This window comes from Trichoderma breve, chromosome 4 (assembly GCF_028502605.1).
Source record: "Trichoderma breve strain T069 chromosome 4, whole genome shotgun sequence".
Taxonomy (NCBI): domain Eukaryota; kingdom Fungi; phylum Ascomycota; class Sordariomycetes; order Hypocreales; family Hypocreaceae; genus Trichoderma; species Trichoderma breve.
In genome coordinates, this window is record NC_079235.1 from 931,610 (window position 1) to 955,677 (window position 24,068).

The window sequence follows — 24,068 nt, forward strand, 5'->3', positions numbered from 1 at the left end:
GAACGGAAAAGCCAGCCACCTGTAGGGGTCAAGTCCTTAAAGAGGGCTGGGCGGGCGTGGCACCGTGTCATTGGATCGGCGCGCCAAAACTTGAAAAGGGCCTGCGGTCAAAACGTTCGAACGGGATGCAAGCGGCAATTAAGCTCGACGGTGCTAGTTAATGCAGATTCAGTGGTGCAGGCGAGTAATTGGCAGACTGTGGAAAGCAGAAAGTACTGGTCTTAATGTCATGCTCCGTCACGGCGTCTAAAAAGAACCTGGAAACAGGCAAAAGAAAACAAACTCATCGCCTCAACCTTGATGAGCTAAAAATTCACACAAGCTGACTGAAAAGTGGCGCCCCTTGTCTGGTCGCTGATGAGGCGGTGTTGTCACATGATTCGCCCAGCGTCTCTGTCCAATGATTGACCCTCAATTGCATTACATACACACTTTCCAGCCTCTTTTAATCCTCTTAGCGGTGTACGTGGGTACCTCCCGTCGCCCCGCGCAACGGGAAGCTGCGCAGTTTGGAGTGGAGGGTCCAGCTGCTTCTGTTTCTGCCAGGCCAGGGCAGGCCTCGTAAGGATGGACCGCCTTGTCCGTCTAGCCAAGGAGCTGCTGCATCTACTTTGTACTAAAGCTGCAGCGATTGACATTTCTCTGCCCTCCCAACCTTTTTCGGAGGAGCTGTTTTCTGTCCCCTTGTTGTTTTGACATTTTGGCATCTTTGCGACTTGGGCCATGTTCATGTTACACGCGACCCGGACTGAATGAATGAGATTTGGCATTTGCAGCGACAATTGAAGTGATACAGCACAGCATAGCACAGTGCATCGCGCGCAAAACCCCCACATTCGACGACTTACAAACAAACATCCAGATCATTTGCCCTTGTCGCGGCGGGATCGCACGACTCTGGCATTCCTGCGACACCCCACGACGGAAACACGCCTTGTTTGTTGGCCGAAATACCACAGAGGAGGAAGATTGAACCGCGCGCAGAAGCCAAGGGGGGCATCGGCCCAAAGACACTCAAACTGCCGTCGCACATCGCGCTCTGCTTTGATCGCATCGCCAGCGCTTTCCGCCCCTCGTCGTCGCCGTCATGGCGCCGGCACCAGACCAACTCTCCTCGCCCGGTTCCGTGAGCTATGATTCCGACACCATGGTGGTGGGGGATGGGACGTGGGACTTTACCAAGAACACGTTCCTCCTCCCCAACTTGCAGGGCACCGACTTTGACACTATGCGATACAATGGTTAGTTTGACTGACTGTCTGAGTCAACCACGCTCGTTTTTTTGTCTGACAGTCCTTGACGCAGGAATGGGCAATCGCTTCTCCACGCTTCACCAGTACCATACCATTATCCTGGCCCACGGTATCCTGGCTACCATGGTGTTTCTCTTCCTGGTTCCCTTCTCTGTGATGCTGATTAGGTTCTACACGAGAGAGCCGATCCATACGATTCGACACCACGCCCGACTCCAGGTCTTCTCGCTCTTGCTCCTGACGGCTGCCTTCATATTGCCCTTCTTCGCCGTAGGCCCCAAGAGAGCCCTCTCAAACCCTCACCATGGAATTGGCGTTGCCATCTATGTCATGTTCGTCGTTCAACTCGTCGGTGGTCGAATAATCCAGCACATTACCAAGATGCGGTCTCTTCGCATCATGCTTCATCAGTGGCTAGGCAGAGCCATCGCCATTCTTGGAATCGTCCAGATACCCCTCGGACTGACTCTATACGGATCGCCCAAGGTTCTTTTCATCTTGTACGCTGTTTGGATGGGTTTCCTGTTGCTGGTCTACTTTGTTCTTAGCTACCAGGCTGAGGGCCGTCGAGATCATTACATTTCAGGAGGTCGCTCCGAAGCTGGCACTCGCATTACCGGTATTACCGAATCCGAATACTACTCTGAACATAGAGATGAACACCATTCGAAGCTGAAGTGGCTGGGCCCTCTGGCCGCCGCCGCCGGAGTATTTGCCTTGGCCAGAGGACGCAAAAACCACGATGATGATCGTAGCCGAGTCCGCAGCCGGTCCCCATCCATGTCGAGAAGTCGTGGTCCAACGGTAATCTCATCGCGACCAAGCTATTTTTCGGAAAAATACTCGGATGTTCCAGAACGAAGCGGTGGCGGAGGTGGTATGCTCAAGGCATTAGGGGGTGCGGCGGCCGTTTTCGGTGCTGGAAAGCTCTTTTCCAACTTCATGAGCCGTCGCGACCGACGAGATGAGGAATATTCGGCTGTATCTACCGAAACCCCGCGCCGCAATAGGTCTGGACGTGCCATGACCGTCAGCGAGTACGCCAGCGAATATACCGATGATGCATCCACCATTCCGCCGTCGCGAGCCCCTGCCCCTACTCAGACCGCTTCCGCCTTTGGAGCTCGTGACTCGGGTCGGCGTTCGTCACTACCTCCTTCTCGTTCGGATATCCGCGGAAATGCACGAGGATATGATGACTCTGATTATTCATCCTATGTTTCTCCTTCGCGACGGCGAGATGAACCTTCTGGTGGTGGTGGTGGGTTTGCCAAGGGCGTGCTCGCTACCTTGGGAGTTGGGTGGCTTGCCAAAAAGTTTGCCGACAGGCGTGCCAGGAAAGAAGAGGATGACCGGTTCAGGGACGAGGAGGAAATGAGGTCTGGCACTCAATTCTCAAGGTACAGCCAAACCAACACGGAATACACATCTCCGATTAGGAGAGATTCTCGCCGTCCGCCCCAGAGGCGCAGCACCGTTACGGGAACCGAATTATCATCAGACATGACGGAATCTACGTTTGACACCCAGACGGAGCTTTCACGGCCACCCCAAAAGGCGCCGTTGAGTGCTGCTGTCAGAGTGCCGCCAAGCACATCTGCGTTGCTCCCTGGTGAATCACCTCCGCCCAGGCGTGGTGAGCGTCTGTCTATGCCTTCCATGCCTAGCGATCCCCATGGCGTTCTCCACCGTTCCGAGGTATCTGATGTGACTTCTCTGGCCGACCGACCTACGGGACGCAACCAGTCTCGACGACAAATGGACAGCGAAAGGGCTGCAGCTGAGGCAGCGGCTAGGGCTAGTAACCTGGCAGCAAAAGAGCGAGGACGGTTTGGTAGCAGTTCGACGAGCCAGCCTTCAGGCGCCAGGTCGAGGGTTCAAGACAAAGACCGAAACGTCACCTTGCGAAAACTCACTGAAGAGGAGTCTTTGGCGCGGAGGAGCCGAATGAATTCACAATCTAGCCTTTCCGAATCGCCCACCAAGGGTCGCCGATACCGCAGGGACGATAGCCAGAGGAGGGCAGAGTCGGCAGCCGAGAGCAGAGCCGAAAGCAGAGTTCAGGACGATTCCAGCCGAGTTGGGCCACTCCCCCCGCCAAACCCATCATATGCCAAGGACAGACGCGGCAGAGACTCAGCTTATTACTCTGGTCAGCCCGCTCAAGCCGGACCTTCTGGTCACCTAGCACCGCCGGGCATGCAGCTGCCCAATGCCAGCGTCTCTAGTATTGGCAGCCATGGCACATGGAGTGGCATGGGACCTCCAACAGAGGTTCCAAGCGGACCAGCAGCTGTGCCTCCGGTTGTACCGCCAGTCGTGCCGTCAACGGCACCGCCAACGGAGATTAAGGAGGACAAGGGCAACGAGTCGGCCGCAGACAACAGAAGACGACGACGAGCGGAGCGACGACGAGCAAGCAGCAGCCACCCTCCTCCATCCGGAACGGACACGTATACGACTGACACGTATGATGATACCGAGAGGGGATATTGATTTACCCATCCGATCTGAGCGGTACAGCTGGCAGACGATGTGCTCGACTTCCACCCGCTTCATGAACATAGCCATTGGTGGCCTGTGTACATACGGAACTTAGGCTGGAGATGATTGTGATTTAATCTGTTTTTCCTTTCTCTTGGTGGGATGCTGCATATGCGTTGAGTCGTAGGATACCTTTCCTTATCTATTAGAGGCGTTTGGGATGGCATTCTCAAGAACTCTGCATTTTGCTGCATTTGATTGATAATGTTTGGTTTTTTCTTTTGTTACTTTTTCATTTCTCTTCTTAAAGATGATGACGGAACGGGATGCCTGAGATGAATGGGAATTTGCTCCAAGGATGATGGGATGCCTGAGATGAAATGGGAATTTCCTCCAAGGATGATGGGATGATCTGGGTTTAGAGATGGGATGGGCCATGCATTGCGTATATGACTGTACATTTTAGTGAGAAAAATTGAACAGATGGGGGGAGGGATTGATGGGAGGCTTATGTTGATATTATTATTATTGATAGTATGGCAATTATGAATGAAACGCAGTTTTTATTTTCACACTTTGAATCTTGTCAATTGATGTCCATGTGAATCGTGAATTGAATTGAGCTGAGTTAAAGTCGATGCCAATTGATGGATTGACGCCATAGCGCGGCTTTCCCTCTGCCGGCAATTGTGTTAGGCGCAATTCCAGGACCCGCGACGTCATCAGGATCAATTGATGCCAATTGGAGGCCATTGGCAGCCAAATTCACACCCAGACAGGCATTGGGGGGCTCTGGAATTGCCGGATCCCCTGGAAGCTTAAAATGTCTCAGTGCAGAAATCAACAAGCAAAAAAAGCTCCAATTCCAATTATTCACGCACTTCCGCTTTGCACTTCTCATCGTTTCGGCTTCGGCACAGCTCCACTACAGCTCTTGTAGCCAACCAGCTTTGCTCGCTGTCCTAGCTAATGTGGTTCTGCTGGGGAACACCGTAGCCCGACGCTCGACTTTTCTTCTTCTTCTGTGCCTTGTTTCCTTGTTCAATCTCTCCCCTTTCTCCCTTTTCTTCTAATTCTATTCTGTTATCGTCTTCTACAGTGCTTCTTCAATCTCCCTCGCATTCATTTTTTACTGCCTGAATCCCGAGAGGCGGCCAATGGCCTGCGTCGTGACTGCGACCCGCGGATAGACACCATGCCTCCAAAGAGCTCCAAGCCGGCCGACGGCCTCGACTACAAGGCCATTTCAAAGCAGTTTGCAAAGGCCAGGGCGGCCAGGGAGGCTCGGGAAGCTCGGGACGCCGAGGCCAAAGAAAAGGGCCTGCCGACGGAAAAGGAACAGACGGAGATTCTAGAGCGGCAGCGCGAGCTGCTCAACACCAAGCGGCAAAAGGCCTACGAGCGGCGGTGGTGGTGGACGGCGGCCTTTTGGACGTGGCTGCTGGCTGTTCACGCTGTTGGAATCTGGCTGTTTGCGAGCGGTTTCCTGCTGACGAGGCTCGTGCTCGACGACAAGTCCAGCTGTGCGGCGCCCCCGGTCGAGGGTTTGGCAGCTAGTCAGGCTGCTCTGGATGTGAACAAGGGATGCTGGCACCCGAAGCAGTTTGACCGGGCTGTGGTGATTCTGATTGACGCCCTGCGCTACGATTTCACCGTTCCAGAGGATCCGGCGGCGGCGCATGCCTTCCACAACTCGTTTCCCTTCTTGTACGACACGGCTGTCAAAGCGCCCCAGAATGCGTTCCTGCGGCCCTTCATTGCGGACCCGCCGACGACGACGCTGCAGCGGCTCAAGGGCTTGACGACGGGGACGCTGCCGACGTTTATCGATGCTGGGAGCAACTTTGCCGGAACTGCCATTGACGAGGACAATCTGTTGATGCAGCTGAGGGAGTCGGGCAAGAAGATTGCGCATCTCGGGGATGATACCTGGTGGTCCTTGTTCCCGGAGTATTTTGAGCCCAACATCAGCAAGGCGTACGACAGCTTCAATGTCTGGGACCTGCACACCGTCGACAATGGCGTCATTGACAACATCTTTCCGCTGCTGGAGTCGTCCAAGGACGGCCAGTGGGATCTTCTCATTGGTCACTGCTTGGGCGTGGACCATGCGGGACATCGTTATGGGCCTGACCACTCTGCTATGACGGCTAAGCTGCAGCAGATGAACGAGTTTGTGACTAAAGTTGCAGGATCTATTGACGATGATACGCTTCTGATTGTTATGGGTGATCACGGCATGGACGGAAAGGGGGACCATGGTGGAGAGAGTGACGATGAGGTTGAGGCGGCTCTATGGATGTACTCGAAGCGACCTGTTTTCGGGAGAACCTCACCTGAATATGCTGTTCCGCCGGCTACTGCCAAGATTCGCCCTGTTAACCAGATTGATCTGGTGCCGACCCTTGCGCTGCTTCTGGGTATTCCTATTCCTTACAACAACCTCGGAAAGCCCATTGAGGAGGCTTTCGCGGGACAAAAGGGCAATGACTGGGCTAACTTGGAGGCCGTTTCGCGACTTGCATCTGCTGGAATCGAGAGGTATAGGCAGTCATACTTCAAGGCCCGTGGCATTAAGCAGACGGTGGAACCGGGCTCTCCCGCTGCTTTGTGGGCGGCGGCCAACGTTGCTGGGCTGGGCCACAAGGACGCTTACAATTATCTTACGGAATTCGAGAACGAGACCCTTCAGGTCTACAAGGGACTGTGGGCTCGATTCGACGTTCCCAGGATGGTAGCGGGTGTGTTTGTTACCGCCGTTGGCCTTGTGATGTTGGTCATGTACTCGTCAAAGCCTGCAGATGAGGAGTTTGTCGTGGCTAATGATGCTGAGCTCGACTACGCTGAGAGGCGGCTGGAGCTTATGAATCTGAATCACGAAGACCAGGAGGTGCACCCGGACCAGCATTTCCACCGAAGTCTCTTGGGTGGACTGGCCGACGCCCGAGTTCTCTTTGTCGTGGGAGTCTTGATTGCCGTAGGATTGTATCGCAGGCAACCTATGGATGGTCTCGCAGCTTTGGTAGTCACACTCTTGATTACTGGCGTCATTTCTGCCCTGTCTACCTCTGGCAGGTCGATTCTCAACATTCTTCCGCGCACGTTCTGGGGATGGCTGTCTGTTGTTCTTACTCTTAGCCACTCTATCGGATTCGCATCCAACTCGTACACAATCTGGGAAGACTCCATCCTACTCTTCTTCATTGCGACATTTGGCGTGGCTGCTCTGATATCCTCGTTCCGAATTGAATCAAAAGTGGACCGCACAATGGCCATCTACCACACCGTCACATTCATCATCATTGGGCGATTGGCGTCGTACTCGAAGCTTTGCCGCGAGGAGCAGATGCCCTACTGTACTTCGACTTACTACGCTTCCGTCACGTCCTCTACGTCGGCCCCCTGGCAGCTTGCCATTCCTTTTGCCGTCTTCCTCATCCTTCCCGATGTCATCAAGGCGTTCTTGATGCCGTCCAAGTCATATGAGGGCCTGGCTCCTACGTGGATCGGATACGCTTTCCGTGGCGGCCTCTTCCTCTCCGCCTTGTACTGGACTATTGATGCCGCTAACAACGGGGGGTGGCTCGCTGATAGGCTCTCCGAGAGCACGCTCAAGTCGGCTGGTGTCTACTTGGCCCAGGTGATCCTGGCACTATCCCTTATCGCTGGATCGACATCGTTTGCCTGGGCGCCGCCAAACATCTCCATCTTGTCGACGTCTGCCAAGACGGGACAGCTGGTAACTATTCTCGGCTACGGCAACGCCATGGGCGCTCGCTATCTCTTCCTGCCGCTCAACTTCCTCGCGGCATGCATCCTCGTCACCAAGCCCATGGGATCAGGTGCTTTGGCCCTCATGATGTGGCAGATTCTCTGCCTGGCCGAGATTATCGATCTCAACCAGCTCAAGGCCGAGTCCATCGGCCCCGTGATGCTCGCCATCCTAGGCAACTTTTACTTCTTCAAGACGGGCCACCAAGCCGTCCTCTCCAGCATCCAATGGGACAGCGCCTTCATCCCGCTCTTCTCCATCCGCTACCCCTGGTCCCCTCTCGTCGTCGCGCTCAACACTTTCGCGGGCCAGATCCTCGCCGCCGTGTCGGTGCCGCTCATCGTCCTGTGGAAGGTCGGGCCGAAGCAGCGCGGCATCCTCGAGACGACGGCCCGCGCGCTGGGGGTGTTTATCGCGTATTTCGCGGTTGAGGCGTTGACGACGATGAGTTGGGCGGGGTGGTTGAGGAGGCATTTGATGCTGTATAGGGTGTTTTGTCCGAGGTTTATGCTTGCTGCTTTGTTGTTGGTTGTTATGGATTTGGTGGGGGTTTTGGTTGCTTTGACGGGGGTGAGGAGTAATACCTTGGCGGTGTGCGAGGTATTTGGATGGGCGGAGTAAGAAGAGTTGTTAGATTTTCAAAAGGTTGACTATGAAACTTTTAATTACATGATTACGGCTTGGGGGTGGTAATGGAGGAAGAAGGGGGAGAGGGTTTCTTTGGTGGGGAGGCGGATGGGCTTTGGAATATACGGAGTATAAAATGGGCATGTTGATTGCTTTAGTAAATGAATATATAAACAAATAAACAAATCCGATGACAGGATGATATTCTATAATAGATGATGCGAAAGTTGGTCTTGTTCTTTGAATGAGGCTGTGATGTACGGTAGCTATTTATGTGTGGGCTGCTGCCAATTGCTCGATGGAGGTTAAAAATGCTGTGAATACTTAAATATCAGAAGTCTCGAGGTGGCTAGTTATTTGTGATGGGGAGCCGAGATAAGCCGTAGGCTTCAACTTTCCATCACTCGAGTGAGGGTAAAAATGCTGTGAAGCGAATGATTTGCCCCGAGGTCTGGGCAACGGGCAGTGCTGTCAACCTTTTTTATGATTGGAGAGCCGGCATAAGTAGTCGGCTTTGGCTCTCCAGCATTCGGGTGAGGTTAAGAATGCTGTGAAGAAAGAAGATGGTGTGTGGTAAGGGTGGGATGGGGAAACCTAAATTTGTACGCCGGCGTCTCTTTGCGACAGTGGTTGGAGATGTAAATAATGAGCCTTACTAGTAGTTCTCCAGCACTCAGATGGAGTTGAGTTAAACATGCTGTAAAAGTGGAAGTTTCATTTATGAATTTCAGATTCTACTGTAATTGGACAGTTGTAGGGTTTGGCTCTCCAGCACTTGGGTGAGATCGAAAATGCTGTGAAGGCTAACTTAGACGATGTGCAACTTCCTGGTACGGGCCTTTTATGATTGGGGTTTCTAGCACTTGAGGGAGGTTAAAAATGCTGTGAAATTTACGCAATTGCTGGCCGCTTTGACGCAGCAACACACCATACATAGCCTCAGTAGTGTATTGCTGCCCAAGGCTGACAGCATGAAATTTAAAATTCGGCTCTCCAGCACTTGCACTCCAGCGAGGCCAAAAATGCTGTGAAATAGTAGCTATGCGGGCATATGGAGGGTTGAACCAATGGTTATTTGTGTGGCTAGGGAGCTGATATACATACATACGAAGTGGGTTTTAGCTTTACAGCCCTTGGGTGAGGTTGAAAATGCTGTGAAAAGGAAATTGTCAGATCTTTAAAATTTAACTTCCGATCCTCCAACAATTGGGTGAGGTTAAATCCTGTCGGTATTTTTTAATAATTCATACCATAATGAAAACGCATATAGCCACTCTCACCACCAGTTTAAAAGCACGTGTGAACACGGAAATCAGCTCGTTCGCTTCGTTTACCTAGGTAATAGATCGAACTGAACAGGTAATTGTGTGCTGAAGAACTAGGATTGGTATACACAATGATCTGAATAGAGGGAAAGAATATAGTCAAGATAGTCTAAGTATATACTAGATAATCATCACGCTCGTTCATAACACTGTCTACGGCATATTCGCTTTCTTCGCATCCACAACCACACTACCCTTAATAGCCAAACCCCCCTCAGGCCCTTCAACCCACACATCCCATTCCTCTTCCTCTTTTGCCGCATCACTCTTCGTCCGTCTCACACAAACCTTCATCTCCTCGCCCACATACAGCGGCGCATAATTCCTATACGCAATAGACTTGACCACTCCTGCGCCGCCGCCCTCTTTGGAGGTAACATGATCATTCAAGACACGAAGCATGAGCGCCAACGACAGCGGCCCGTGAACGAGCAGCGCTCGGTGCCCGTCCTGAGATTTTGCGTAGAGAGGATCTATATGGATGGAATGGGCATTGTATGTGAGAGCTGAGAAATGGAAGAGGTGCGTTGGCGTGGGGATGAGAGTAGCCGAGTAGGCGGGCGTGTGAGCATCTATCATGTTGTGTCAGTTATTTCATCAACCATCGTATCATATCATAACCACTCACACTTGACGAGCCGTCCACTCGACACCTGATCTTTATGCTCCGTCTGGCGCATAAACACCAACGTCCTCCTCTCTTCAATATCCCACTCCCCAACACCCCCATCATGCCCCAAACCATACCTCCTCCACACATCAACAAACACCTTCTCATCCCATCCCTCCCCCTTAACTCTCACATCACCAATCTCCTCCTTACAAACCCACGGCCTCCCATCAAGCACCAACTTCCTCTCCCCAAAACGGACCTCTCCCCCAGCCCACAGTCTTTTCGTAAACTGCTCATCAGGCGCATGATCCTGATCTGCTCCATCGCTAGCAAGCCTCGAGGCGGGCGTTTGTAACGGGAAATACACCAAGTGATGGCCCTGCGGTAAACTTCTGCCTTCCATCACCATTGACGACCCTGAGGCGAGCGGTGTGTGCAAGAGGTCTGATAGCGTTGTTGTGAGTAGGTGGGACGGCATGGGAACTAGATAGTCACGGATGACTTTTGCTGGTCTGCTCTTCATTTCTTGGGTATTGACGGGGTTATAACTGGTTGAATGCGATGAAAATGGTGCTCTGGCCGTAGCCGCGACTGATGCGCAGCAATGCCATTCTCGGCGGCAGAATAGCTTCGTTGCTAATCTCCTTGGCGGCATTATATATGGAATATGGCTATGTGTATACCAATTTGGAAAAGAAAAGGATAATTTATGTGTATATACTGCGTACAAGTGAGAAACGCTTAAGGATTGACAACCGTCAAAGCGTCGTGATAAAGTACGCCGTTTCCCAGTTGTCTGTCAGCTTATCGATATGGAGCACCTCGGTCCAATGCGAACCATAAACTATACATTACCGGCTACGAGCGGCACTCATCGGGACCGCATGAAATGCGTTCCCAATTCGCACCTTGCACGAGATTGACATTTTTTATCGTCAAGTTCAATCTTACTAGTAAAGAGAGTCTGAAGTTATCGCCATATCTGAGAGGCCGAGGGAGAATGGTATGACGTCAGAGCGCCGAAGCAATCATCCTTCCAGAGAGCGGTTAGAGATGCTTGGTTCAACACCCGCCATAGTAAAGAAGCCATCAATGGTCACCGTCCAAGTAATTGATTGATTGGTCCAACAATATGGACACAATCTTTGTTTATAGAATCGATCTATGCCTAAATAATCCTGCAGCACGCGCGCACCCCATCGCGAGATGGGAGCTTACAATTTTTAATACCCTTGATTAACCTAGCCGTACCTAGAATCATATCCGTTTGCCTCATACCAATCAGAAAATAGAAGGTGATGTCGTGACTGTCATTAAAACAACTGCCCGTGCCACCTCAGCTAATTCACACATTTCTTCGCCTCAGCCCACTCAATTCACCATTAGATACTGAAATGAAGTGAAATGGGGCCGCAAGACACCTCTGACATTGCCCGAAGACGAAAATTCAATGCATCTGTCCAAAATAGATAGCAAGCGGTTGAAGTTTCAGTCTACATGGAGACAAGCCACACAACTCCCGTCTACGAGATGTAGGCGGTGGAGGAAGTGACGTTGTTCTTGGTGGCCCAGGACTTGATGTCGGCCTCGGAGTTGTCATAAGCTCCAGAAAGGGCGAACTGGCTGGGGATACCCTCAACACGGTGGGTGGAGTTGATGTTCTTCACCAGCACAATCTGGAAGCAGGTAGCGGTACCCTGTCGGGCAGCAATAGTGGAGTAAGCCAAGAAGTACTCCCAGATCTAGAATCAGTAATGTTAGCACAGGTAATGCCTTTGGTATCAATCACGTATCAGTAGGTGAGGATAAGTAACTTACGCGGAACCATCGCTTGCCGTACTTGGCCTCAACCTTGTCACGGTTGCCCATCCAGTTGCGGTACCATTTCCAAAGAGTAGAAGAGTAGTGAACGCCAATAGTGTCAACACCCTTGACCTCGAAGCCAGCGCCCTCCAGCTTGTCAATGACCCAGCCGAGAGGAGTGGAAGCATCAGCACCAGGGAAGACATATTTGTTCATGAAGAGACCCCAGATGAGATCCTCATACTGCCACGCCTTTCGGAGACCAGCGATCTGGAGGAAGAAGACACCATCGTCATCAAGCATGTTGTAAACCTGGGTGAGGAAAGTCGAGAAGTGACGGACACCGACGTGCTCAGCCATCTCAAGACAGGTGATCTTGTTGTAGCGGCCCTCGGGGACGGGAATATCACGGTAGTCCATGCACAGAATCTTGCTCTGCTCCTCGGGGATGCCAACCTTGCGCATAGCGCTGTTGCCCCAGGCAGTTTGGTTGCGACCAAGAGTGATACCAGTAACCTTGGCGCCGTAGTTCTCGCTGGCGAAACGGGCGAGGGTGCCCCAGCCGCAGCCAATGTCCAGCAGTCTCTCGTCTTTCTTGAGCTCAATCTTCTCGCAGACAACAGTCAATTTGTTGTCCTGGAGCTGCTCCAGAGTCTCCTCGGAGTTGATGTCAGAGATGATACCAGAGGTGTAGATCATGCGAGGACCGAGGAACCAGCCGTAAAAGTCATCGCCGCGGTCATAGTGGTCTCGAACCTGTTCCTCATCTAGATGCGGGGGAGGGGTAACGTCAGCGTCTGTGTTCGCATTGAAAAGAGATGGCGATGGAATGCATAAGAGAGCTTACCCTGGGAGCGAGTGTGCATGATGAGCTCGGGGATCATGCCCAGCAAAAAGTACTTGATGAGGCTGACGGTGAAACGGAAGCTGGCCCAGTCGTGGCGGTACTCCATAACCTCGAGGCAGTCGCCCTTGAAGTCGACGTCACCGTCAAAGTACATCTCGTGGAAGGTCTCCATGGGGATCTTGTTGGTGCCACGGTACTTGAGACGGTCGGCTTCCTTCTTGAAGTCCAGGTAGTACTCAACGGGGCGGCCAGGGAACTTGGCCTTGTCCGTCTTACGAGGGGAGATGGCGGAGATGGTGAGCCACCATCCTGCCAAGATGGGCAGATCAATGATGAGAGCGAAGAAGATGAAGGTCTTGAGGCCACCGCCCACCTTCCACATCAACCAGAAAGGAACGCCTCCCAAGATGGAGAGCAAGATCTTGTTGTTGAAAGAGTCGGAACCCGGTCCATCTGCTGGGAGGGGTGCATTCTTGATGGCAGGGTACTAGACGTAAACAAGGCAATCAGCTCACTGCTCCTTCAAGCTCCAATTGGGGGATGGCTGCTGAGATGCAGCGGGATATGCAGCGTATAGCATGTCCCACGTTGCTCGCCCATTGCTCATTGCTCATTGGAGGCGCATGTAGCTCCCCAAGTAGCTGTAAATATAAACAAAAAAAGAAGACATACCTTGGTGGTGCGGACGCCGCAGTCCTCTTCCTTCTCAAAGGTAGGGGCAGTAGCCTTGGGAGTCTCGATGAACTCGAACTCGCTCTCGCTGCCCGTCACGCTCGTGGGCTTAGACATCTTGACGACGCTGCCAATGTCAATTGGCGGTTGAGGTCAAGAGATGGAGGGGAGGGGATGGTGACAGAGTTGCAATAAAGAAGCAGCAGAGGAGCGAATTCTGGCCAGATTCTCTGTGGCCCCGGGCGGTGGAGCAATCGGTGGGCCGGCGAGTCGCTCTGCAGCTTTTGCGAAGCTTCAATTGGATCTGCGGCTTTGCATCGACCAGAAGTCGAGCTTTTGTGCTGGCCGTGAGAGGGGCGGTGAGGGGCAGATAGCTCTATCGGTAGGCGAGTGACGGAGGGGCTATTACGTAGTACGCACTTCCCGTAGCCGAGGAATAGCAGATCTAGGCGTTTGGCTGGAGGGCTCTAACGCTGAAGCTTGCGCAGCGTGTACTGATAGCTCAGCACCAAGTACCGACACTGCCCAGTGCTAAGGTGGAAAACTTGCAGAGCTCCAGACCGACGACGAACCCCTCATTACATTCCATCCCTACCTTACCCAGAGTAGGTGCTAAGATTCATGTCCAGCCAAGTAGGGCAACACGATTCAATTCGATTCTGCCGGCACCGCGGAGGGCAAAACACTGAGTCAGGACTGGGACAAGGTCTCTTGCCAGCTTTCTCTCCCTTCCCCGTCTCCCCTCATCAGCATCTCTCTATCGCTATCTCTATCTCTCCGCCCACGAATCCGAACCGAGGCTGTCCAACGTGATGCTTCATGCCGCCAAGCTGCGGATTCTTCACCCTGCAAGCTCTTTTTTTTTTATCCCGAGGCCCCAGAACTGGACATGCCCCGTTCCAGTAGCTCATCCGTCCTTATCAGGCCACTTCATCGCCGATAAGCCCAGATCGAGATCACACATTCGCATCATCGATCAGGTGCCAGCTCCTTTACCACCAAGCAAAGCAGAGACGGACGAAGCCTCTAGTGATTTCTTCTCCCAGTACTGTCAGTGCTTCCCTCAAAGGTACCTTGTTTCATATCTTTTCATATCTCTTGATTAAACTATCATCGTCATAGATATGAGCTTCCTGTAAGTCAAAAGGTAACCCACTGCAACACTTGGCGCCATCCCAGATCCCGCACTGACGAACCTCCCCAGGTTTCTGATATTGTCAATACCTCACTCGTGACGTTTTTAACGGGCTAATTCGGCTGCTACGGTTAAATTCTCATGGTACTAGTGCATCACGGCATGAAGTCGTCGACTCCCGGCCACCATATCTAATACCGATACGCTGGTTGTAGAGGGGGGCAAAACGCACGGTTATGGCGTCAGGCCTCACACCATGGACGCGGCACAAGCTCCTTCGTCGAAGAAATTGGTCACGGGGCTTTGCCAACCTTGTCTTTCTCCTCGCATCAAATGCGAGTAAGCCTGCTCTTTGAAAGGCTGGTCCCCCCGGCATGGAATTATTGAGGCAGCTTATCCCAAGATGAGGAGAATACGATATCAAATACGCCTGAAATCAATGCAGAGGGCTGTTCTGTCCGGCTACTGGAGGGTTTCTTTGTCGACCAGGCAGCGGGTCAACCGCCAGCCTGGCCCGGCTGACATCTCAACACGGATGCCGAACCCCAGTCAACATACCCGGCAGGGTAGCACTGGAGAATACCTGCTTTGCATCTATGCACCTTCCTTCAGGAAACTGCAAGGTTGACCAGTTGGACGGGTCTTGTGATGAAAAGGCACGGCCCAACGTGACCTACGGGCTTCTTTATCTTCGTGATAAACCTACATACATGCGTATGTATGTATTCAGCCGTTATCTACCAACTAACCAAACCGAGTTCACCGTATTGACTGCAAATACGAATCCATCGGATTTTACATGGATTCTTCTGCATCACGAAAGCATAACACCACGCCCCCATTCCCCAGGACTCTTCGACATGGTATCTAGCGTTATGGTTATCGGGCTTTGGGCTCCACTTACACGAGGGGAGGGACCTCGGATTCCGGATGGGTGAGGCTCCCAGGAAAGCTGACAAGTGGGCGATCATACTCCGCTCTTTCATGCACCCCGTTGCATTCCAGAGATGTCGACTCTCTCGGAAGCAAGGAGAGAAGGGGGGGAGTAGCCCTCGGCCCCTGAGGGATGGCTCGGACCGCGCCAGCAAGGTAGCGTCATATTAGGCGCATCTCGTGCGACTTTCCCCAAGCCTTGCGTGAAGGCCAACGAGAGGGTCGCCGCAGACCAGAAAAGGCAGTATTCGCGCGCCCATTCAATTCCCAGCGGTTCGAGCTCGACCCGAACCACGTTTTGCATGAGAGCTGAAAGATGACTCCGCTTCAAGTAAGATTTCGTAGTAGTAACAGAGTCCGCTTCAAGTAAGATTTCGTAGTAGCAGCAGAGTCACATGAGCCTCGACAAAGCAGTGATCGATTCGAGATCAAAAGCAGGCTAAATTATTCTATCCTTTGTAATCATTTCATCTCCTCGCCGCCGCGGAACTCTTTCCGCCAGCAAGAAGATGCAAGCAAGGAGCTAAACTTGGCAACAGCAACAAGAGACGCCTATTTGCTATATTCCCCCAAATGAGGCTGAGAACAAGACAAGGATTCAAAAGTTGGTATTTGTCTTGCTCTCTTGCTTCGCTATTGGCTCCCGTCTTAGTTTCAAGTAATTTATTGATTACTCCCCTAAACCCCGTAGCCAACCCTGTTCTTTCTGGTAGCGAGAGACACAGCTGAACGCTTGGAAACCCGTCAGCAATCATCATGTAAGCAGAGAAGCCACGGCGAACAAGTGGATGGCCATGAGCTTAAACGGGCGCCCGAGTGCTACTTGAAACTACTCGCTATTATTTCCCAGCGTTATTTCCTGTTCCTCTCGCTCTTAATAACCGATGTGTCATCGTGAAACATCAAGCCAGGAGCAAATGCTGCGCTTAGCAAGAAATCGAGCCAAAATACAAGAGTACGTCACCAGAACCCTTCACCTGAGCACGTTTGATCAGATCAAGATAAACGTGCGGAGTCAGTTCCAAGGGTTGTTCAGGCCTTGCCTGACTCTGGCCTCTCTCCCTCTCTTTTTAATCGCCTTTTTAAACAACCGGGGTATTTTCCCATCACCCCCCCTTGTTACCGAGAGGGGGTCCCCAAAGAGCATACATCACTAAATAAGCATCAGCCCGGGAACGTGCGGGAGATTTTCCCATGCGATTACGAAGTCGGCCCCCCTCCCCGTGGGAAAAGACGGGATGCCGGGGGAGGGGGGAAAGAGACTAGGTCAGGCCTCTTATTTTGGGAAACGCCGAGCCAGTCAACTGGGTGCAGCTTATTAATATTGCCTGCCAGGTATCAACTTCGGTCACTATTCGTCTAATAATCGCCGCTTGTGCCATTCTGCCAAGGAGATCGAAATCGTGGCGGCGGAAAGTGGGAGAATGCTTGAGGAATGCCATATCTTGTAAAGGCAAATAGGATTTGCCAGATAGAGAAACCAAATCCTTAGTCTCGTTGTTGTCTCCGTATTGACTGAGTAGGTGTATCGGGCTAAATAGTGGTAATATGAGCTTGACATAGTTGTACACAGAGGACTGAGAGTCTTGCAACTATTCTGCAAATACCTATACCAAATTAGCATTTGTCTTTCTTTTAGCCGCGCGGAGTAGACATGGATTATCGGCCAACTCAGGGTATTCTTAGACAAATTTATCTTCCAAATACTTGGATCGCCCAACCCTGTCTCTCTCTCCCCATCTCTCTCTGGCGTCTTCTCCTCATCTCAACCGTTGGCGTTACGGCAGACAGGGAGTTTAGACGCTCATTGTTCAATGAGAGGAAAGACACCCATGATCCAGCTTAGTCCAACTTGGAGAAGGGGGGGTGTAATAATCAAGACAAGTCGTCAAGTATGGATCATGGAGTGGACCGCGGAACGTGGAGTAATCGATTGTGAAACGTACTTTGCTTGCGCGTAAGGGTGCTGGTGGCGTATCTGGGCTGCATGAAATGCATGTCAGATTGTCGATGGACTAGCGAGTGATGTAACCAGCGGCTCTCCTCATTGGCATCCCATATCGTTTTGATCATCAGACGTCCCCGAGCATCGACATCGCCTTCGCATCGCTTACTACACATATTCCAAAGCGTGTCTGGTTAAGCGTTTTGCCGATGCCTCGTCTATACAGAACATTATTCATGTCCGGCAGCTCAGGAAAGACATATTGACTCGAATGTCTTCTCTGTCTTGCTAGTGGCATTTCATTGGACGGGCCAAGGTCCCGCGGGCCGTGTACAAGCCCATCCAGAAGTACATTCGTTTTTGCGGTTGATTCAGTCCTCGTCTTACCTTCGCCTATTTACGTAGCGGCTCCTTTTTAGCGTCTAAGCGGACTGTGATAGTCTCTGCAAGAGCAATTGTTTAGCTCGCCTCCCGTTAGCATCTAGCTGGGCAATTGGATAACTGATCAGGGGTTAGAGCGTTCTAGAGAGTTGAGCGGCCGTGGCGCCAGAGTTAGATCTCATAGATCAGGAACATTTAGCCCAATTTCGAGGTATAAGCGTATCAAGGCGTAGATGCTGCACGTATGACATTTGACGCAGCCTTAGCTTCTGCCTGTGCATGCGCATAGGCGTGGCAACAGCGGTAGCGATGGCGGAGTCAAGGCTATGTATGATTGAGGCTGATGGCAGCAAGGTGAAGCAAGTCCGATGGTCGCAAACGCATCGTTGGACATTACGAATGAGTCGGCCTGCACAAGAATAAGTTATGACATGTCAAGTATTTCCGGGGTGGTGGGTGTGTATGTGTAAACCGCGGAATGGAAGCGTTTTGGGCCGGAACGCCACTAACATGAAGGTGCCCAACAGATACCCATGTCCGTAGTCGTTGTAGCATGCTACGAAATCACATCGGAACCATGTGGCTGAAGAGGATGAGATGCCGGACTCGGGTCCAACGTCGTGGGTTTCCTGGCCAGGGGGGCTGCTGAAGAAAGGACGTACAAGCAGAGCAAGGGATGTAAGTATGGCGCCACACCTGCGGAGACACGGCTTAACGACAGAGACCTCCTGGCGCCGGGCGCAAGAGCCAGGCTTTTCCCGTTATAGCCAGACGGCAGTCATCAGGGCCTGGGATGAATCTCTCTACTGTAAATTGCGCTGAGAGGAGAGGGGAGTGAACGATCGGAAGAGTGGTAAGTGAGCGAATAGCAGCACAGGCATGTTGTAAGAGTTCACATAAGCCGCTTCAGTACCCATCTCAGCCCTACTGACGACGCCAGGACGTGAGATGCTTGAAAGAAGTATTTTACATCACCTATTTGTGCCAACAGTTTATGATAGCTAGGCGGGCCAAGGCGGATCATCTGCCACGGTACTGGGGCGAGTCTCAGATCATCTGCCAGGAGGAGGGGTGAACTATGACACCAAATCTCAATAAAGTTGATATGTTATTGATCATATACACAGTTGGCAATGTCGCCTAGCGAGTTGACCGCACGGCTCTTTGTCTATAAACATGTCGGAGCCGTTTTGGCTCCGTTTAGCCTCTGGGCACTCGACTAGTATACCAAGCTGCTGGGATTTGAGGCAAAGGTACCCGTCAAGCCGGGAGTGACAGGATGGCACGATCCCGAAAATAAACGAGGCTTATGGGACGTGATGCCACTCCGTAGGATGAGGTCATGGTGTGCCGATGTTATCTTGGGCCCGCGAGATACACTATTCATAGTAAGCTATTCGGACTCAGCATTGAACAGATGGGTGGCTGCATTGATTCTCGTGAAACTGGTTTGATGATGAGTGCCGCTATTTGCGTTCAAACACATGGCTATTCTTAGAAACGTCTTCCTTTCAGTTTTGAGGCAACTGGGTTGGCGGTTGATGATGGTCAGCAGCAGTAAGGCAGCTAGAGTTTGGGGTCTTCGCCCAGGGGGACTTGTTCTTCAACACAAACAAGACCTATCACAAACGAAGCATTCAGCCTCACGAGCTCAAGCAGAAAGTATGACGATATGCCAAGAAACGCATAGACAAGGCCCATGGCATCTCGTAGGAGCGGATTCAGCGGCATGTAAAAGACACCGGTTGTCACCTCGTGCGCGCATATTACGCCACGTAGCCAGAAGGTTGGGCAAGGTGATCATGGTTTATACCGCCATGGCAAACACTGCATGCGATTTAGGCACCTGCAGGAATTTCGATTACCAGGCCCCCAGGCTGTGCATGCATAACAACACCCCTCGTGCTCATCGCCCTGAACGGGCGGCTATTACGGAATATGCGTAAGAGCGAGAACCAGACAAACAAGGAGTGTGAGTGACGCACCTCCCGCTATCCACACCGAGAGCGGCAGTTCGGAAGCCGGAGATCTGGACTTGGGGCAGCGGCATGTGGGCATACAAGTCAAGTACATCCTCGCTAAGTGAGCATGTTAAGCCCTGATCCGGTTTGCGTTTTGAAGCAGTCTTGATGAAAGGCTCGGGGACACCTTGGTAATGCCACGCCAATATGGGAAGCAATAATGCGAGGCATGAAAAAGAAGAAAAAGCCCGCATGAGAGCGTGACATGGTCGGCCCCCAGCAGTTTGGTCCAATCATGTTGAGATGGACCAAATATGGATGATGCTTGTCAGATGTGTGTCGCCTTTTGCTTTAGCGTTTTCTAAGAAGAATGCAGCTTGTTTTAGCGAATCACATCTCTCCAGCAGAGTCTAAGACGAAGGGCTATATCGCGGCCGTGACTGAGTTCGCAAAGCATAGACTGAACGAATATGGCAACTGATGCCTTTAACATTGGTCAGAATACATCATTACCTTAAACACGCGACTATGTTGTTGGATTGCACGTTTATGCCCGCGAGACCGCAGTGCCCTGTGTATCGAACAGGATGGTGCATCAATCCTGGCCTGGTTCGTCAAAACGGCATGAGTCACTGCCTAGCTACCCAGCGGAACGTGCCGATGCCGTAGAGTTGCCGTCTATCACATAACACGAGCTCGGAGTTCGTGTAAGAGTAATCCAGGCGTGAGCTCTAGAAACCTGCTGGGGAATCCATGGCGGCTAGGGATTTACAGTAGGTCAATGGGAGCATGGGTAGCATGACATGACGCCTGTCTCTTTCTTGGTTTCCCTCCTTGTTGCAAATATAGCCTATGTGAGTTCTCAGAAGGCGTCTGCAGTGGAACCAGAATGCCATCTGTAGTGATTAGTCGTTGTTTTGCGGCGTCTCGCCTTACATGCCTCAATCTGTCTGCACTGGCATTGAGACAGCGGCAATGCCAGTAAGTTACAGCAGGGAAGAGTCTCCGGTCATTACCGAGTCTGGGAATGATCAGACGGGGCGCAGGGATTGCTCAGCGCGCGCACGACGGTGCTAGAGGCTGCTTTGCACTAGGACAGGCACAAGAGCTGAATGGCCATGGCATGCTTGCAAGTTTGTCGAAGGCGTCGAGCTGCCATGCTGGTCTGTTCCCGACAGTCTGGCCCAGCCACCCGCATGTTCTAGCGCCAACCCGTCGTGGTTTGGTCAGACAAGCCTTTTTTCCTTGACCAGATGGTGGCGATAGCTTAATGCCCAATGAAAGCGTGTAAGCACAGAGGATCAGGCGAAGCCCAAGTCTGATAAGCCGGGGTCGCACCGATTGCAAGGCCGCGTGAGAGTCGGGATGAAGAAAGGCATGTCATGGCGAGGGTTGAAATTCTCCGAGTTCTTTTTTTGAGGCGGAGAAGAAGGAATCGACGAATCCACCAGTTAGTTGTTGGGAGGAGCTGGAGTCAGTCGTCACCCAACATTGAAGCCTTGCGGCTCTTGGCTTGGCGAGGCAGGAAGCAAGCAGACAAACAAACACACGGCTGCGACTGCTGATTTCATGGATGTCCTTTTCTTCTTGCCCAGGTAAGCAGTAACTGTCTGTTTTCCGCTTAGCTAGTAGGGCAAGCTTTTATTGTCCATTCGTAAATGCAAAGTATTATCTGCCTACCTATTCCAGGACTAGCAGCCATTGACAAGAGAGGCATTACATTGCAATATACAGATCAATTTGCCATTCCTGGATGTAATATATGGATTCCATTGTCCGGGTATGAGTTTATTTGCGGTAATACCTAGTACCTTTGTAGTACCACCACGGAGCACTACTGTATCACCTACAGGTTGGTCAGGGCCTTGTATCTGATCTGATAGGCTGAGATGCTGCCAATGCTGCTCCTGCCGTGAATGTCGAGTCAAGTGATTTTGGCCTCAGCGGCCGCTGGAAGGCACGATGAAGCGCACCGTGTCGTCATCAGTCAGTTGCCCCAACAGCCGAAGCACCGACTGACTGATTCAGGCTTCTATCTGACTTCTGACTTCTGACTTCTCCTGATGTTCTTCTCCATCTTCCCTCCTCCCTCCTTCGCCACCTCGCCGCCGCGCCCATCCAATCCTTTGCAGAGGCTCTCGACCTGTAGCTTCTAGAAGGAGCAGAAGCAGAAGAACCGCGGCGTGGGTGTCAGGTCAGACATGCAGTGCTACGGTGCCGCTGGGATGGGAATGGGGGTCACTTTTTGCGGAGGGGTCTGAGACGGTCTCAGACGAGTGCCGCCCGAAACCCGCACATGGCCACGGCTCAGACAACGCCGCCTCGGAACCGAACGCGACCATCGACAATCGCCAGTCTGAGTTGCCGGGATAAGCACAGCTGAGAGCAAGCCTGGCTCGTTTGGCTCGTCTGGCTCCGGGAGACAAGGAGCCGTCGTGGCATTGCCCTATCCCAGGAGTCAAGTCCGTGCCGTACGAGTGCTGTACAGTACGTTCAAGCTAAGCCCGGGCCGTCTCGCATCATTTCACCTTGGCCCAAGTGCTCTACCTGACACATGAACCGCAACCTCAATTGGCTCAATTGGGCATAGGTAGTCACTACATCGTACCGTCAGGAAGAAGACGCTTCGTATGCCCAGCCAGTTACAATACACATTACGCAATGGCCATACATGTGCTCAGTTCAGATTTGCCCCTTATCGGTTCTCCCCGTGATGCGATGCGTACGAAGTACACTCACAAAGAGTGGCGACTGGTCAAATTGATCCCCATTCACCGAGTACCGTGACGAGCAACTTTTGGCGAGCACTATTGGCGAGCATCTCGACGGAGCTCATTCCGCGCCTTGCTCTGCTAAACTTCACCGAGCCCTTCTCCTCTCGGTAAAATCCTCTTGTATCCGTCTCGCTAATGGCTTCCTGTGGCGCCTCTCCCCCCATTGTCCTCGACCGGCATTCGGTAAGGTCGCCCCGTCGCATGGATGAGGAGGATGAGGATGGAGGGATGGATGGATGGATGGAGACTCTTTTTTGAATTGGAGACAACCCGTACCGGGCTGTCCAGGAGCATTGATTGCCCACGCGGTATCCCCACCTATCCATTGGCCAGACCGGCGTACCCAAGTGCCATTTAGCTACCACCAGGCGAGCGACAGCCAGTGCCGCGGCGTGCTGCCGCCATCCATTAGCAGGCCATCTGGGATAGACTTATCCCTTCTGGACCTATCTGTGGTAATCCCGACCCCCGTCAGGTTTGGCCGGGCCTGGGTGAGGCGTCGTCACTGGCTGGCTCGGAATGGGGATGTGGCTATGAAATCTAAGGATTTAGGCATTTGTGACAGGCTTCTCTCATGAACGTGATCAATTCTGCAACCAGCTTCTTGCGACTGTTGACTGCAGCGCCTCACCGCCAGCTCCCTTGGTGTTTGGGCAGCGGATGTGTGTATGCAGGCGGTCATAAAGAGCCTGCCTGCCTCGGACGGGACAGTACGCTACTGTACTCACCAAAAAAAACGAGGGGATGCCGTCTCTCTCTTGAGCGGCAGACACAAAATGGACCTACCAGAAGAGGGGTGGAGGGGTGGCCAGATCCCTTTTTGTCATATCACGAGAGGCAGCAAAGGTACATACGTGCAATGTGCAGATGCTTGGCACGACTCGATATACATATTCGGCAGAACGTGTATGAGCTGGACACCCTCATCAAGAGCTCTGCAGCGAACCTGTCCCCGATTCGGAGGAATCCTCCTACCCCAGTGTACGGAGTACTATATCAACCAAAGACTCGGAACCTCGCATCCTTCAGGCATCGTGGTTCCTATTTTCCCACACAACGGAACCTCCTCAAGGCCGGCCGGTACGTCACGGAGGCGTGGAGACCGATGAAAAAGCCAGCCAGATTCATGGAGGGGGGTGTGCTCAAAGCTCTCACGCACACATGCCTACTTTTCTACCTCTCTCGTCCTCTCTGTGCTACTGGCGCTCGTTGATTCTCACTCGCTCACTCATTCACTCGTTCACACCTAGCGCGCACACACAGGTGTCCAGACGCACACACCAAGATACATATACCAGGGCCGGTTGCCCACCAGTCGTTTGCGGCGTCGCCCGTCATGCCGAAGCGAGCATGGATTGTACATCAACTGCCATGATTCGGGTTTTTCCCCTGCCTGCACACGCCTCTCTCTCACCTGCTCACACTCCCAGCCCCAGTCACACTCCCATCACTTCACTTGCTCCTGGTCCGTCTCCTCAGCCCTACTTTGTATCTTGGGAGGTGGAGCAGCAGAGCTCGACCCAGTTTACATGTGTAAGAACTA

At 52.3% G+C, this 24,068-nt stretch overlaps 4 protein-coding genes across 4 annotated transcripts; 2 read left to right on the forward strand and 2 right to left on the reverse strand.

The window, feature by feature from the left end:
- Positions 1-1,087: 1,087 nt before the first annotated feature.
- On the forward strand, positions 1,088-3,749 carry T069G_06596 (uncharacterized protein; the record flags this gene model as incomplete). Its single annotated transcript, XM_056173806.1, has 4 exons — positions 1,088-1,241; positions 1,306-2,815; positions 2,885-3,185; positions 3,240-3,749. The coding sequence occupies 4 exons, from the start codon at positions 1,088-1,090 to the stop codon at positions 3,747-3,749; spliced, it is 2,475 nt and encodes an 824-aa protein (XP_056027385.1).
- Positions 3,750-4,932: 1,183 nt separating this feature from the next.
- Positions 4,933-8,130, forward strand: T069G_06597 (type I phosphodiesterase / nucleotide pyrophosphatase domain-containing protein; the record flags this gene model as incomplete). The annotated part of the gene is made up of 2 exons (XM_056173807.1): positions 4,933-5,274; positions 5,338-8,130. 2 exons carry the CDS (start codon positions 4,933-4,935, stop codon positions 8,128-8,130), a joined length of 3,135 nt encoding a protein of 1,044 aa, XP_056027386.1.
- A 1,484-nt stretch (positions 8,131-9,614) lies between these two features.
- On the reverse strand, positions 9,615-10,597 carry T069G_06598 (maoC like domain-containing protein; the record flags this gene model as incomplete). Its single annotated transcript, XM_056173808.1, has 2 exons — positions 9,615-10,033; positions 10,090-10,597. 2 exons carry the CDS (start codon positions 10,595-10,597, stop codon positions 9,615-9,617), a joined length of 927 nt encoding a protein of 308 aa, XP_056027387.1.
- Positions 10,598-11,597: 1,000 nt separating this feature from the next.
- T069G_06599 (mycolic acid cyclopropane synthetase domain-containing protein) lies at positions 11,598-13,513 on the reverse strand (the record flags this gene model as incomplete). Its single annotated transcript, XM_056173809.1, has 4 exons — positions 11,598-11,816; positions 11,893-12,644; positions 12,725-13,211; positions 13,397-13,513. The coding sequence occupies 4 exons, from the start codon at positions 13,511-13,513 to the stop codon at positions 11,598-11,600; spliced, it is 1,575 nt and encodes a 524-aa protein (XP_056027388.1).
- Positions 13,514-24,068: the final 10,555 nt, after the last annotated feature.